The sequence below is a fragment of the Musa acuminata genome, chromosome BXJ3-3 (genome assembly GCF_036884655.1).
Source record: "Musa acuminata AAA Group cultivar baxijiao chromosome BXJ3-3, Cavendish_Baxijiao_AAA, whole genome shotgun sequence".
Lineage (NCBI taxonomy): Eukaryota > Viridiplantae > Streptophyta > Magnoliopsida > Zingiberales > Musaceae > Musa > Musa acuminata.
The window spans coordinates 22,367,402-22,384,647 of record NC_088351.1 but is presented as its reverse complement, the minus strand read 5'-3'; the positions used below and the strand labels follow the sequence as shown (position 1 = coordinate 22,384,647).

The window sequence follows — 17,246 nt, the reverse complement described above, 5'->3', positions numbered from 1 at the left end:
AATGTCTATATTTTATTATAATTTTTCAATAAATAAAAATTAATTATTATATATATATTTTTTAAAAAAAATTATATCTAAATTTAAGATTATGTTAAAAATGATTTGTCACCATTAATATATAAAAATATTCATTTTTTTTTGTATAAAATCACTTAAAAACTCTCAAAGAAAATATTTCATGAAATCTGAAGCATATAATAAAATTAATGTCTATAAAAATTTAAATTAATTAGTAACAAAAAACATTAACATTTATAAAAATATTATAACAGGTCTGTATAATTGATTTGATTCAATACATTTGTTTGATCTAATTGAATTTCGACATTCTCTTGTTAGTAAGAGTATTTTTATCGTTTAAAAAAAAATTAAGATTCTCTTTACCGGTGAATAATCAAAAAATTAAAAGATGATTTTCTTAGAAAATATTCATATTTTGAATATTTTTCAATCGGTATCCTTCATTTTGCTTTATACATATAATACCTAAATTGTCCCTCAAATTTTTTCCGTTATTTCAGTTTATTATAATGTTTTGATCATTATAACAAAAATATTATAGTCTATTTAAAAATATTATAAATAATTTAAATAGACTTCTAATCTCGATCAAATTAATTATAAACTTAAAAATATGATATTATAATAATCAATCAACAATAACAATTAAAGAGGTACAATATGAATTCACTTGTAGTTATTTTTCAAACATTTATAATATTTTTAGTGCATTAAATAAAAAATATTATTAAAATTTATTATAATATTTTTAGTATATTAATAAAATACTATAATACTATTGAAAAATAAAATATTATATTAGTTAAAAATGATTAAAAAGACAAAAATATTTGAAAAAAACTTTTGAGTGATATTTTAGATTTTTTAAAATTAAAAATATTGTTTGGAAAAAAAAAAAAGGGGCAAAAGGGAAGAGAAAAATACCTAAAAAATAAGTATTTTATAGGAAAATCGTCTAAACTTAAAAATGCTTATCAAAATACAGATAAATAAAGAATAAATTGTATATTCAAATCAGGGGTACTTTGGTGAAATGAAATCTGACCGCAATTCGTCCAGATCTGACACAGCTCGTCTTCTCCCCTCTGCCTGTTGTGGTTTCGCCGAAGCATGGCTTCCTCTTCGTCGTCGCCGTCGTCGAAGGGATGGACGAGCGCCAAAGTCTCCCGCATCGCCTCTCGCGTCTACTTCGTCCTCATTATCTTTCAAATCCCTCTTTTCAGGTAATCTGATCTTCCTTCCCCCTTCAAGAAACAAACAAAGAAAGAAACTCTTACATTTAAGATCCAAATCGCCGCTCGAGTTTTGCTCTGATTGCATATCATCCGCTCCGATCGTGAGTTTTTATCGTATCGTTGATCATTCCTAATATTACTTCCCCTTCTCATAGCGTGCTCCCATCTTCCGTCGTTTCTGGTCATTTACCTCCCGCGATTTCAGAAACAGGTCGGCCACTTGATCTAATTCTGGAACACATCTTATTGTCCGTCACGTCCCAACAACAATTCCTACTGCTCATGCTATTCGTATTTGGTACGGCCGACTCTTTCCAATCACCAAGAATGCCAGACCAACTAGATGAGCTAGATATTATCAATTTTGTCACCTGAAACCACATAATTCTATCTGCGGTTCTACCACTCGGCATCTATTTCTGTTTGACCTCTGAAACAGAATGATCAGAGTTGTATTTTGAGGAATGAAGAGATGCAAGTAGCCTAGTGTTGTTACTTTTTCTTGACCTATTCTGATGCTACTTAACTTTGATCACAACAAGTCAGCACATGGACTATGCTTTCAGGGACTCTAATAGCAATTAAGCATATGCTGTAGTATGAGAAGTTGAGCCTGCCGTGCTAATTTATATGGAGACATAAGCATGGTTGATGAACACAGAACATCTTCCTTCTGTACCTTTTGAGTAGTACAAAAGATGTGTCCCTCGAACAAGTCTACAGTGCTCCTACTCGACGCCATTCCATGTTTGGCCACCTAAAAATGGTCCTCGAGGGCAAGTCTTATAATGGAAATTCTGCATAATTTAGTCACTCTTGATTAATTGTTAAGATGTTTCATCTCACTTTGCCTTCTGGAACATCCTTGCATTCTTGACTAACCAAGGTAAAATTAATAAGGTCTTGGCCAGGCATATTAGTTTGTGTGTGCTGCTTGTTTTTGTCCTAATAATTGAGATCAAATATGGCAAAAACAGAGTCTAATTCAGTTACTTAATATGAATCTACAATAATGCTCCTCTAGGCCTAAATTTACTCGTGGAACATAAAACTCGGATGCCCTAACAAAAAAAAAAAGAGAGAACTACGCATGGCTAGTTTGAAAAATTATCGAGGGTCATAATTTGAATAATGTATCTGAACAAAATTCTGATGCTGACTGAGATCTAATTTGGCTCAACTGTTTAATAATAGTAGTTCTCTTCTTGCACTGGTAGTTATCTATTTTATTCCTCTTATCTCCCTCATTTTACTTAGAAATCTATTCTAAGAACTGTAAACTTGTGACGTATGCAAATAAATTTTGCTCCTGGTGTGAAATTATGCCATGTGTTTGATTTTTGTTGCGGAGAGCCATTCGGAGACTAGGTATATGAGAAAGTTAATAGGATTCTGATGCTGATATTTAGATTTGGCTGAACTGACTGAGAAAAGATTATTGTCTTCTTGCACCACTGGTTGTTCTCTATCTGTGATATCCTTCTGTTTGCATAATAAAATAATGCATAGAACTGTAATGTCCATGTATGCAAATGAATTCTTGGCCTACTGTGAATTTTTCCATGTGTATTTGATTAACTCAAGCTTGTACTGAATGAATCCTGTAGCAACTTCCAGGAAATGTGCTATAACTAAAATTCATCTCTTCAATATGTTCAATCTTTTGTGATTAGGTGACCTACAAGTTTTTTCTTCATTCTTGAAATGTTGTGCCTTTGGTGCCTTTGCTTGTTTGTGTCATCTTTTACATCACATCCTGTCATATACGTGATTTAGGAATTTGATAATACTTAAAATGCTTATGTGATGGTACCTGCTTTTCCTTTAACATTTATGCAAATAAAATTTCATTAGTAGATTTTCGAAGCATTTTTCCTGTTTTATTTAAGGTGAATACTCTATTACATTTTTTTAATATTTGAAAAATACAAAATGAGCTTTTCTTTATTTCTTTTTGCTGTATGAGGAACTAAGCCTATATCTAATACTCACAATTTCTTTTTGGTATTATTGACTTAACGAGTGACTTATCTCGTGCTATGGTTGCTTACCTCAGTGAGTGACAATAACCAAGCAAAAAAATATACAATTTTGTTCTTGAGAGCCATCCAGAGATTAGATATATGATAGTCGACATCCGCTTTGGGCAATAGGCAGTTATGTTAGACCAAATAAGAAAATAAGGTACATTCCAAATGTTGACAAGACAAGCATATATTACTAATGTTCATGCTAAGTGCGCTTTACATGGATGAAAAAAGAGTAGTGTTAATTCATATTATGGTTGTCCAATGTAAAGAGTAGTGGTGTCAAGCAGGCAAAATGTCCAAGCCAAGTCATGCAAAATTACGTTGGAGACTCTACCCGATAAAAACCCCTTGAAAGCGTAACTTCATATGGGGGTTCAGGGGATTTAGTTAAATGGCGAATCAACATAGTGCAATTTGTGTATATGAGAGAGAGATCAAGGTGCACCTTGGGGCCCTTATATAGGGTGGTAAACTACTATTGAGCTTAGGGTTGTAGTTTATGTTGCGAACGGGTTACAGACATTGTCCAACCATAAATGAGATGAGGTCATGAGATTGTGCATCAAATCTGGGGATCACGGAGTAACGACTACATCGAGTAGGCCTCCATTGGTGCCACGCAATTCGTCTCATGGGTTCAGGTATCTTATGACACATCAACCAAAACAGTTGAGGTGTCAACAAAGTGATGATAAGATGTTGACCAAATAGCGGCGATGTATCGGTTAGGTGGTGACGATGTGCTGGCTAAGAGATGATGACATGTTAGCCGTATGTTGATGAAGTGTGTCCACATGTTATCGTCCCCATATCATGGCAAATTTCATTTTACTCGTCTTTGATGCCATATGTTGATGAGGTGTGTGCACATGTTATCATCCCCATATCGTGGCAAATTTCAGTTTACTCGTCTTTGATGACATACATAGATGAGGTGTGTCCACATGTTATCGTCCCCATATCATGGCAAATTTTATTTTACTCGTCTTTGATGCCGTCGTTAATTGAACATGAATTTGTTAACGAGACCCAAATGGCGATTAACTATACAAGAAACTTTTATGTCAAATTGTGAAAATCTATGTTTAAGTTGGGCATTTCCTTCTAGTGCTAGTTACTAGATGGAAAGGAATATCATTTAGTTGTTTTTTTTTCTTTTGAACAAAGATTATCTGCACCCATTATATTCTATTAGAAAGAACTAAGATTTTAAAATATTTTGCTCTTACTATTAGTGAGATTTATCTGTTTATTATTTGGCACTTTTAGGATCCCATGCAGATCGGGGATGTGTACAACACCAATACAAGTGACATCTTCACAATTGATCGCAAATGAAATATTCCCTCCATCTGTCGTGAAGGCTCTCCTGTACCCTGGAGCCGTCATCCAGGGTCTCATTACCAACATGGCCTTGCCAAGCTGGAGCGGTTTGCTCGACATGTATAACCTGACAGAAGCGAAAAATGCAGCGCCAAATGAGGATCTCCAGCGTCTAGAGGTCCATCAGAGAAATGCAGTTAATATTCATTCTTGAATTTAACCTGATTTGGGTTGGCATGTGTATCCAGGTTCTTGCAGGTAGCTACTTCTCCGTAGCAGGGGCACTAGTTGGTCTGATAAATCCCGGCAGGATGACCTTATTCGGTACACTTCTCATTGTTTGGGGCCTTGTGAAAGAAGGTGTGCTTGGAAAAGTAGCAAATGCAGATCTCTATGTCTACCCGACGATTCTGGTAGCACTAGTGTGTGCTTTCTCATCCATCAATTACAATGCGAACAAGGGGGTGATGAGAGGTCAGGCTGCTGCAGCCATAGCTAAACCGTTGAAGAGTTCTGCCAAGTCGAAGCTTAAATAGTTGGGTTAATTATTTGCTTCGGAGTATGACTTTGAACATTCAAATCTCAGGTGCTGACTTTTGGAATCTGTTGTATCAGTAGTACGACAGACATGAACAACTTTCAGCTTAATTTAAATTATTGTTATATTTTACAAAAAAGATTAAAGCATCCCACATAATCAACTTCAGATGTTCGATCGAGTGGATCGTATTATGATTTATCTATTCACAGTTGTTGAAAATAGGTTCTAATTTGGCTTTTGTGATTTATCCTTTGAAAAAAATAAATAATTAAAAACCTCTTAAATTTTATAGTGTTTTTTTTCCCAAAAATGTTCCATTGAATTTATAAAAAGATCAAAAAACTCGGATAGTATCGTCATAAAAATAAAATCGTGTTAGGGCTAAATCGATAGGACATTTTGAAAAGAACTGTAGTGAGTTTTTATTTTACAATCTTTTTGAATAGTTCAACAATTCAATAACTAAACTCCTTTCAAAAACGGATACTATTTTAGTGTTAATTATTATTTAATCAATCATAATAAATTATTATAATTCTTTTATTTTGATTAATCAATACCATCAACTCCTACAAACAGATCTATCAAAAGAAAGTTGCATTTTATCTTTTAAACTTCGGATATTATAATTTTCTTTGAGAAATTATCATAATCGGGTTTATAATGTTGATTAATATCATCATTTTAATAAACTTTATTTTATTTATTACTAACAAGGTTTTTGTTAATATAAAATTTTACTTTTTACTTATTCTTTATGGATTGTGGCATACGTAATCATTTATTTTAAAACTTCTTTTTTGTTATCGTTAATCCGTATGGGTGACTTTGATACAAGGCATTGCACCTCATACATATTCTTTGTTCCCCGGCTTGTCTTTTATCATCAGCCAATAAGGCCATAAGATATCAGATATGATGTTTTGTTATTATCAGGGATGAGAACGACATTATCTAAATTAATAACATGGCGTACTGTAACTTTTCATTCGTATATATATTCTTGGTCATCTAGAATGCCTTCTGACATCCCGAAAACTATCCGAAAGGAAATTCGATATTTTATCAAACATATACTGCAAAAGGATGAGGGTTGTTTCGGAAGGGCTGGTATTGAAGTCGAATTCAATTGTGAAAGCCCATGATGCTTGCGTGACGTTTAAGAGAAAAAGTGACTAAGTTCAATTGGTACATACTAAAAATAAATGGCCAAAATCAATCATCATGGTACATACACTAGAAAAACTAGTTTCAATTAAGAGATAATAATAATGGCTCTGCTTTGTTTCTGGTTTGCATTATAATATGATGAGTTGTCGGGAGGTAAGCAAGGGTAATATAGAGATTGATGATGAATTTGCCGATACACCACATCTTTGGTTCTCAGCGCGTCCCTCCCAACCACGTTCCATGATGTATGTCAACTGCTAAGAGAGTTCACTATCGTCGTAGCTTAGGCTCAAAGTTGGGAGAAAACAACAAACGTAGCAAATACCTAAAATTGCAAGAATTAACATATATAAAATTTGCATCGAGGGGCAAAGCAAATACGATCATTCAATAATGTAGCTCACCAACGTCCAAATGCAAAACAGAAGAGTTTGCAGCGGATAGCGAGGCAGCCATTTTTTTCTCGCTTCAAACACAACAGACCTCTTAATAGACGAGCAATATAAAGGTCTTGATTAACGTGATGAAGCCCAAAGGCACTTAAATTACACAAACACACAAAAAAAACAATCGCGAAAGGCGATGTCACATTTCACTAGCTGCTTTCCTCCAATGTTATTCATGTTAGAACATCAAAATGTAAACAACTAAAAAACTAATGGCTGGTCACTCAAAACGTAATTCTATCATCAACAACAGGAGCCATCAAACACTACAATACTTGTGCCCATTATCAAAAAAAAATGAGACTAATAAATATTGATCATAATTACCTCTTGATATCAGTGTATTCGTTAGATGATCATTTACCATAATTTACCCTCTACTTAATCGGTAATGTTCAATTAGGTAAAAGTCAAATGGCTAATAGTTGATCAGTACGAAACCAGTCCATGGAAGAAAGTAAAAGAATGATCCAGAAGAAAAAAAATCGATGATGAAAACTCAGTCCCTTAGATGCTCTTCAGCATTGTGTCTGCTATCATGTCCGCAGAATCATTACAGGTCTGTAGGATCATCACACTTGTCTAATCTGCCAAACGAGCAGACATTAGATATCTTATATTAAATAATAATTCGGATCAAAATAAAGGGTAAACAAACAGCTCGCGAAGCGTAAACGACGACAGATACTCAGACATAGAACGTGTCAATCGATCTCCCCAACCCCGAAGATAGGCTGAAACAATCCACAGGAATGGAATACAAAAGGACAGATCGAATGAAAGATCTTAATGTAGCTTCAAGGGAACGAGCCAAAGAGCATAAAGGAGAAAGCTCATCGACCAGATTAAGAAGCATAGCCAGAGTACGAAACCAGTCCATCAAAACAAGTAAAAGAATGATCCAGAAAAACAATCGAGGATGAAACTCGTAAAAGGTAGTCATCAGACTACCACAGAAAATGATAGAATAGAATAAAAATACTCAGTCCCTTAGATGTTATTCAGCATTATATCTGCGATCATATCCGCAGAATCATTACAGGTCTGTAGGATCATCACTGTTGTCTTATCTGCCAGACGAGCAGACATTAAACATCTGATATTAAATAGTAATTCAGATCAAAACAAAGGGAAAACAAACAGTTCGCGAAAGTAAACGACGAAAGATAGTCAGACTTACAACGTGTCAATCGATCTCCCCAACCCCGAAGATAGGCTGAAACAATCCACAGGAATAAAATACTAAAAGGACAGATCGAATGAATGATCTTAATGTCGCTTCAAGGGAACGAGCCAAAGAGCAAAGAGGAGAAAGCTCATCGACCAGATTAAGAAGCATAGCCAGGAAAACAGAAAGATAAGATCTCATTAAAAGATATTCAAAATGGGTATCAGATGAAAAAAAAATCGAACTAAATGCTTCCGTTAGTTCGGAAAAATCATCAAATATAAAAGGTAAAGATCATAAAGAAGCGTCAGGGAGTTGCAGGTGATTAACTTGCTAGCGAGGCTTTCGACAACCAACTCGTTGACGTCGTAACTGGTGACTCTTCGAACGATCTCATAGACGACGATGTCGCCGTAAAAGAAACCCCAGTTCTGCTTCTCTCCATCTGCAGATTTAGAAGGAAGATTGGAGGGGGAGACACGAGGAATATTAGAGAGAGGATTTAACCAGAGATGGCCGAGTAGAAGAGACGACGGCGGTATGTGTATCGGCGAACGGGCAACGCTGGGGAAGCTGACACCGAGTCCCACTTATTTATAGGCAGGAAGACGACCTCCGAGTCACATCGACGGCTGAGATATTTCATCGTTAAGCTTCGACGGTGAGGATGAATACCAGGTAAAACCCTAATTGATCAGTTGAGTGCGGCTCGCAGGGTCGGGTTGGGTCGGTCCGTGAGGATGTTGTGGGCTTTTAGCCTGCTTCGTCGGGGGCGGCCGAACACTTGGGACGGTCCGTCAGGGACGACCGTTCGAGCTCTTAAATTTCTAGTGCAGTGAGAACAGGTTTAATAGTGTCGACGTCGAGTAATGGGCCGCTGGGATGGAAAATTAACCAGCACCAACTTCATGTCCTACGAGAGATTGACTACTCTACCCACGTGCCTGAAATCAATGCTGAATTGACGACATCACCATGACAACAAAATTGAAGGACTTTGATTTGCAGACATAATACATTAGAAATTAAGATTTAATGTCAGAAATTTAGTTGTGATGTGACTATCAAGACTCAGCATCTTCATAGGGGATATTACTGTCACCTGGCACTCTCTTCAAATATGAGAGAGAAAATAAAAGTTTTTTTCATTATTTATGATAAAAAAGATAATTATATTTTTTTTTTTTTATTGATGAGATGGATAATCACAGCCTACCCTTTAAAATCAGATATAAAAATTAGTCTTTCAAACAAAAAATAATATTTTTCTTATATGGTACAATCAATAAAATAAAAACTTTATAAGTTTACTCACGATGTAGATAAATTATTAGGAGCAAGATTTATCACAAAGGTATAGTACCCACGATGAGCTCGCTAATATTGTACTTGTTAAAAAATCTAAAGAAAGTTTTAAGAATGTGTGTTGATTATATCGACATCAATAAAGTATGTCTGAAGGATAGTTATTCTCTTTCTCGTATTGAACAATTGGTCGATACTATCTCGGGTTATGAGCTCCTCACTTTTATGGATGCATTATTAGGATATAACCAAATAAGGATGATACCATAACATTAACCTTGGGATCGACGGAGATTGTAGCTGATCCTATTTTAGCTTTTTGTGTATCTCTTTGCATTTACCTAAAATCATTGTCTTTGTTGCTATGTATTGAATGACCCACTAGAGTATTTCAGATACCGTCATCGGTAACCTCTCTACCAACGACCAAAAAAGACAAAGAACTTGAGTCCTATTATGAATGTCTATATGATAAGTGATAGGTGTACATCTTGCACTACTCAGATCTGGTTAGTAAATTGAGCGAGGAAGTCCGAGAGCGTCTCCTCCTCCCTTTCCTAAGAAGTATTGCTATTGATGATTCCAAGCATATAGATCTGATAACACACTTCCTTTATCATTGGCTAAGGCAAGTATTGCTATCGAGTCGTGTTATTCGGGTTGAAAAATACAAGAGCAACATGCTAAAAGATGGTAAAAAAGATACTCAAGCACTAGATTAGAAAGAACATTGACTTATATATAGATAATATGATAGTCAAAAGCAAAACGGTTGATTCACATTTGACAAATTTAGTCGAGATATTTGAAGTTATAAAAAAATTCAACATGCACCTCAATCCAACCAAATATATTTTCGGAGTCAGTTCGAGAAAGTTCCTCGAATTCATTATTCACTAAAAGGGAATTGATGCAAACTCTGAAAAAATTCGAGTGATATTGGAGATGCGCCCACCTCGGTTAATAAAGGAAATCCAACCGTTAATAAGATGAATAGTATCGCTCAATCTATTTCTATCCCAATTAAGTGATAAGTGTCTATCTTTCTTTTGGGCATTAAAAAACTTAAAATGCTTCCTATGGACTAAGGAGTGTAAAGAGGTTTTTGAAAAGTTGAAGCACCATCTCCTAATTATCACAACTCTCCTCTTCTATCTTGGGTTAAACTCTAAGTCTCTACCTATACCTATAGTCACCACCAACTCAACTGTCAATTCGATGCTGATTCGGGATTACTCAAGAATTCAAAAGCACATCTATTATGTTAGTCATGTTGTAAGTGAGCCTGAAGAACGATTCTCTCCTATCGAGAGGCTAATATTTGCACTGATACTAGCAGCAAGGAAACTCCGACTATTTTCAAATGCACTATATATTGTAATTATCGACTAACCGCTTAAATAGGTCATTTCTCGATTTAATATCTTAGGATGATTATTAAAATGGTTAATATAACTAGAAGAGTTTGACATCCGATATATGTCAAGGACTATTAGGAAACATTGGGTAGTATCATATATATAGCAAAAGATTGGAGTGCGAAAAATTGTAAAATTAAAAAACTGCACGTATTATATAAGATGTATTACCTAGGGAGAATGTATATCGCTAAAAAATCTCAGATCCATATGAGAGAATGAAGGAGGTCTACTGTCATCATCTCTAGCAATGATCCACACAATAGATGGGTTGATGACGCTCCTCAACTCGTAGCACGATCTCATATCTGCTTGTGTGGGGACACTAGGGAAATAATGTAGGTGTTCATTGGAGAATGAGTTCACTGAATGATCCGCTTATGAAATACTGGTTAGTTAATGATACCTCATTATCAAACAGCGATTCTATAGTCCTAGTTGTATGTTTAGTTTTTAGACTTGAGACCCTAAGGATACCCTGTATGAGTACTTCACTCTTTGATATCATACTTATATGTTTAGAAGTTTCAAATCTAGTACAGTCGATCATCAAGAGTGGTAGCCAACCTTAAAAATATAATTAAATATAAAAAAAAATTATCCATTCTCGATATCAAAAGAAGTTTTAATATGTGCAACTCATGGCCAACTTAGTATTGAGCTTAGACGGTCACATATATATGATGAATGACGCGACGAATAAAGGATTAGACATGTGATATCCAATAAGCTCCTGTTTTACTAGATTCTTTTGGTGAGACCCAATAGAGCGTAGAGTGGTTATTGAATGGAGATATAATATCCAATATGTCAGGGTAATTAGATGAAGATATAATATCTAATAGGGCAAAATTCATTAGGGTTAAATTGAGAGGGCTTTCTATAAATAGAAGAGGGGCCAAAGGGTCATAGGCTAGACTCCATTGGCCGCCCATCTCCTATTCTCCTTCCCTCCATTTTCTCCTCTACCATCAATTTTATTTGGGGCATGAGAATAGTAAGAAGGGTCGACCCCCTTCTTATTTTTGCTACTACGTGATGGTGTACGAAGGCGAGGAAAGAATGCATCGTGAGAGGAGGTGCGTTGCCACTTTATCCAGTGTGTGGATCACCGTTAGAGAGGAGTTTACAATAGCTCCTTCATTCATGGACTAAAATCTACATATTGGAGATATACAATCTCCCATAAATGCGAATGTCTCACATGTGTTATGCAGTTCTCAATTTTACGAAGATCATATATGATTCTTTTGGAAAACTGGTTTTTGTTTTATTTTTCTACTACATATGTTATGCCCCCCAAGGTTTCCCAATAAGGGAAAAAATTACAAGTTGAACTCAGTCGGGATGGAATACATAACTCATAAGTGATCCAAAAGTGATGCACTCATTATTGAATCGCAATCATGTGAGCTTTTGTTAGAACCCTTGCGGATTCTAAGCTTGGGGTTGATCTCTTTAGGGGATCGGCCTCCTCGGAACTCTATAGGGGTTCCTTCCTCTATGTTGTTGCTCAAAAGCTACTAAGAAGATTTATCTATTGCTTATTAAAAAAGGATAAATACATGATTATTTATATGGCTTCTAAACCTCAACTCCTAATAGGGCTCCTACTCAAGACTCCTAATTCTAACCAACTCATAATAAGACTCCTACTCTAAGAAGCTGTTGAATCTCGGATTTTGATGATGAAGTCAATTGTCATTTGTTGTCTAACCTATATGTTGAGATAAGTGTGCAGGATTAACTACGATGAAAGTAAGATGTGCGGCAGGAGTTGCGCTGGAGTCATGACAATGATCACGTTGGGAGTTCGAGAGCTCGACGGAAGTTCGAACTGTCGTCGGAGGTTCTGCGGGAACAAATCCGAGAAGTCCATAAGCTTGCCAAAGAAGCTCGTCGGAACTCGCCAAGTGTATCGTCGCAAGTCCAGGAGTTTGCCGGAAGTCCGCAGGAGAATCACGGAGGGTTCATCGGATGATCGACGGAAGTTCGCCGGAAACTCGCCGGAAGATGCGATTGACGCACCGGAGCAAACTGCAGAAATTATCTTAGGATTTATCGTAGTTAGCACAATGATTAAGTTGGTAATGGGAGGTGATCCCATTGGCTTAATCTTGGGGCAATTGGGCCCCTGAAAGACCCAATTTGGGCCGAATAGATCTACCCATTCGGACCCTGATTACTGTAGGAGGTGCAACCGCCCAAGACAAGAGGTGCAACCGCCTGGGCTAAGTCTCCCAGGGAGACTGGGCGGTGCAACCGTCCCATCCAGGAGGTGCAACCGCCTGGGCTCAGTCTCCAAGCGAGACTGGGCGGTGCAACCTCTCCTGACAGGAGGTAGCACCGCTTGAGCTCGGTCTTCGAGCTCTGGCAAGCGGTGCAACCGCCCCAGTCAGGAGGTGCAACCGCCTGAGCTCGGACTTCGAGCTCTGGCAGAGAGGTGCAACCGCCCCTGACAGAGGTGGCACCGCCCAGAGGCTCAGTCTTCGAGCTCTGCCAGGCGGTGCAATCGCCCCAGTCAGGAGGTGCAACCGCCTGATCCCGGAATTCCGGGAATTGACAGTTTTGAGCTCCAAATTTGAACTGGGTTGGGGCCTATAAATACCCCACCCATTCAGCACTGAAAGGAGCAACTAACACTCGAAATCTTGACATCTTTCTGTGATTCTTAGAGCTCAAAATTGTTGTAAAGGCCAAAAGTTCTCCTCCCTCTGTTCTTCAAGTTTTGAGTTGTAAAGAGAGGAGAGAAAATTTCTGTAAGGTTGTCTCCTAAGCCCGTCAAAAGGAGTGAAACTGTAAAAGGGTGGTTGGCCTTCGCCTATTGAAGGAAGGCCTCTAGTTAACGTCGGTGACCTCGTCGGTGGAGGAAGCCAAAAGTGGAGTAGGTCAAGATTGACCGAACCACTCTAAATCTCGGTTTGCATTTACTTTGAGTATATTATCTTTACTGCAAACCTCCTCTGAAGCTTACTGCATTCTGCGCTTTTACGATCGGGTTTCAAGCCTTTTACTTTTCGAATCAGCGTTTAGACGTAAATCTGCTTTTTCGTACGATCATCATATTGCAGATTGCATTTACGTTTTGAGCTTTACCATAACTGCAAACTGCCTTCATACTCTTGCTTAAACTGCATCTTGCCTAATCAAGTGATTTACAAATCAGCACTTAGACGTAAATCAGTTTCTTCGTACGAACGTCGGATTTCAGCTTGCGCCTATATTCTGGTTTTCATCATAGCTGCAAACTCCCTGAATAGATTAACTTTAATATCATCTTGCTTAGAATCAGATTTTACACAGAAATCATTTTTATCGTTCGAACGCAGTTTTCGATTTTAATCGCAGAAAGTTTTTCGTTGCACTAATTCACCCCCCCCCTCCCCCTCTTAGTGCTCTCGATCCTAACAATTGGTATCAGAGCGGGGTTAACTCTCAAACGGATTAAAACCCTAGAGAGATGGCTTACGCCGGAAACCAAGAGGGCCATTCTATTACACGTCCACCCATGTTCAATGGGACGGACTACACCTATTGGAAGACCCGAATGAGGATCTTTCTTATTTCTATGGATTTTTGAACTTTGGAATCTTGTCAAAAATGGTTTTTCGAAGTCTTCTCTTCCAATGATCGATTGGAATGATTTGGAGAAGAAGGCTTTCACTCTTAATGCAAAAGCTATGAATGCCTTGTTTTGTGCATTTGATAAAAACGAGTTTAATCGTGTTTCGATTTGTGAAACCGCATTTGATATTTGGCACACACTCGAAGTGACTCATGAAGGCACAAGTAGAGTGAAAGAGTCAAAAATCAATCTTTTGTTACACTCTTTTGAACTTTTCCGGATGAAACCGAGTGAGACTATTGGCGACATGTTTACCCGTTTCACGGATGTCGTCAACGGTATAAAAGGACTCGGAAAAAGTTTTTCGGATTTTGAGCTCGTAAATAAGATTCTAAGATCCCTTCCTAAGAGTTGGGATCCTAAAGTCACTTCTATTCAAGAGGCGAAAGATCTAAACAACTTCCCTCTTGAAGAACTAATTGGGTCATTAATGATATACGAGATGACTTGCAAAGCTCATCAAGAGCAAGAAGACATCCTTCCAAAGAACAGGAATGATATGACACTTAGAACTTTGGAAGACCACTTGAAAGAAAACTCAAGTGATGAGGACTGTGACGATGACTTGGCACTTCTAACAAGAAAATTTAAGAAATTCATTAAAAGAAACAAGTTTAAGAATGACACTAAAAATAAACTTGAACCCAAGAAGGACCAAGTTATTTGCTATGAGTTCAAAAAGCCGGGACACTACAAGAGTGATTGTCCCCAAGTCAAAAAGAGAACAACAAAGAAGAAAGCGCTCAAAGCAACATGGGATGATTCGAGCGCGTCCGAAGAAGAGGAGTTCAACACCGAGCAAGTTGCTCTTTACGCCTTAATGGCCATAGGAGAAGAGGTAACGAATTTAATAGATGCAGATATATCTTTCAATGAATTATTAAATGCCTTCATTGACTTATTTGATGAATGCAAAATTATTGATAGAAAATACAAATTGCTAAAAAAAGGAGCATGATAGTGTTACTTGTGATTTTGATAAGTTAAAAACTGAATATCATGATAGTTTAAATTCATGCATCCAATGCCATGATCTAGAAACTTTCCAAATGGAAAACTTGCTACTTAAGGATACCTTAAAGAAATTTGAGGTTGGTAGCAAGTCACTGAACATGATCCTCGCAAACAAGGGTCACGTTCCCAAAAGAAGTGGAATTGGATTTGTGAGAAGTCCTCACCAAAATCCAACCACCTTCATAAAAGGCCCCATCCTACATGTTCAACACCAAAACAAATGCAACTTTTGTTACAAATTTGGACATAAGACGCATTATTGTCCATTCAAGAAAATTAATCCAAACAAATTGATTTGGGTTCCTAAAGGAACCATGATAAATGCTATGCAACATGATAAACAATGTAGATCTAATTGTGAGGCACCCAAAAGCAAATGGGTACCTAAAAATTATCCCTTCTTGTAAAAACATTAAAAACATAAAAATTTTAGGCTGGAGCAAGAAATAATATTTTGCTCCTTGATTCTCGATATTCATAACCCAAGATCCAAAAAGGAACTCGCAATGCTCTCTAGCCTAAATTACAGATGGAGATTATAAATTTAAAATCACAAATGCGACTTAGATACAACCATAATTTCTCTACTCCTAGAAATCCTCAATAAAATGGAGTAGTAGAAAGAAAAAATCAAAATTTACAAGAAATGGCAAGAACCATGTTGAATGATCACAACCTACCCAAATATTTTTGGGCCGAAGCCGTAAATACCGCATGCTATATTTTGAATAGAGTTCTAGTAAGACCCCTACTAACCAAAACTCCCTATGAGTTATGGAACAACAAGAAACCCAATGTTTCATATTTTAAAGTCCTTGGGTGTAAATGTTTTATCTTGAATGAAAAGGATAACCTAGGAAAATTTGATGCTAAATCCGATGAAGGAATCTTTCTTGGTTATTCTTCGGTTTCTAAAGCCTTTCGTATCTTCAATAAAAGAACCTTATTTATCGAAGAATCCATTCATGTTGTTTTCAATGAGATTTCCGAAATCATGAAAAATGATTTTGATGATGATGTTAATTTTGATTCCTTGAATTTAAATGAAACCCCTTCTCCAACTAGCAACTTGGAAGCATCCACTTCCGAAACATCCATACCCAAGGATTGGAAGTATGTAGATGCTCATCCTAAGGAGCTAATTTTAGGAGACACGTCAAATGGGGTTCAAACACGATCTTCTCTTAAAAATTTTTGTGCGAACGCCACCTTTCTCTCCCAAATTGAACCCAAATGTGTTGACGAAGCCATGAAAGATGATTCATGGATTATCGCAATGCAAGATGAACTGAATCAATTTGAGAGAAATGAGGTGTGGAAGCTTGTTCCTAGGCCCAATGACCATTTAGTTATTGGTACTAAATGGGTCTTCAGAAACAAGCAAGATGAAAATGGTATCGTGGTTAGAAACAAGGCTAGATTAGTGGCCAAAGGTTTCAACCAAGAAGAAGGTATCGATTACGAAGAAACCTTCACTCCTGTGGCTCGATTGGAAGCCATAAGGATGCTCCTTGCCTACACTAGTAGTAATAATTTTAAGCTATTTCAAATGGATGTTAAAAACGCTTTTCTAAATGGCTTTATCTCCGAAGAAGTTTAAGTTGAGCAACCTCCTGGATTTGAAAATAATAGCCTCCCTAATCATGTGTTTAGATTAACTAAAGCTCTCTATGGTTTAAAACAAGCCCCAAGGGCTTGGTATGAGAGACTTAGTTCTTTTCTTATCGAAAATAATTTCACAAAAGGCAAGGTTGATACTACATTATTCATCAAGAATTTTGAAAATAATTTTCTCATTGTCCAGATTTATGTTGATGAAATTATCTTTGGCTCTACGAATGAATCTCTTTGTGAATCTTTTGCTAAAACTATGAGTCTTGAATTCGAAATGAGCTTAATGGGAGAATTAACATTCTTCTTAGGCTTGCAAATCAAACAACTAAACAA

At 36.8% G+C, this 17,246-nt stretch overlaps 1 protein-coding gene, 1 long non-coding RNA gene, 1 other non-coding gene and 1 pseudogene across 3 annotated transcripts; 1 reads left to right on the top strand and 3 right to left on the bottom strand.

Annotated features, from left to right (window-relative positions):
- Positions 1-1,059: 1,059 nt before the first annotated feature.
- LOC135633048 (uncharacterized) lies at positions 1,060-5,299 on the top strand. Its single transcript, XM_065142105.1, has 3 exons — positions 1,060-1,247; positions 4,559-4,790; positions 4,861-5,299. The coding sequence occupies exons 1-3, from the start codon at positions 1,135-1,137 to the stop codon at positions 5,146-5,148; spliced, it is 633 nt and encodes a 210-aa protein (XP_064998177.1). The 5' UTR covers positions 1,060-1,134; the 3' UTR covers positions 5,149-5,299.
- A 1,379-nt stretch (positions 5,300-6,678) lies between these two features.
- On the bottom strand, positions 6,679-8,596 carry LOC135632382 (uncharacterized). Its single transcript, XR_010494689.1, has 2 exons — positions 8,268-8,596; positions 6,679-7,356 (listed from the first exon to the last, which is right to left on the bottom strand). It is a non-coding gene; the product is annotated as an uncharacterized LOC135632382 (long non-coding RNA).
- Positions 7,263-7,355, bottom strand: LOC135634468 (small nucleolar RNA SNORD25; annotated as a pseudogene).
- LOC135634467 (small nucleolar RNA SNORD25) lies at positions 7,746-7,835 on the bottom strand. Its single transcript, XR_010495378.1, has one exon. It is a non-coding gene; the product is annotated as a small nucleolar RNA SNORD25 (small nucleolar RNA).
- Positions 8,597-17,246: the final 8,650 nt, after the last annotated feature.

What these genes read in the sequence shown, in the direction of transcription:
- LOC135633048 (XM_065142105.1), top strand. Translation starts at nt 1,135, where the DNA reads ATGGCTTCCTCTTCGTCGTCGCCGTCGTCGAAGGGATGGACGAGCGCC. An exon ending in TTTCAAATCCCTCTTTTCAG is followed by an intron (nt 1,248 to 4,558) that starts GTAATCTGATCT and finishes TGGCACTTTTAG; the next exon opens with GATCCCATGCAGATCGGGGA. An exon ending in AGGATCTCCAGCGTCTAGAG is followed by an intron (nt 4,791 to 4,860) that starts GTCCATCAGAGA and finishes ATGTGTATCCAG; the next exon opens with GTTCTTGCAGGTAGCTACTT.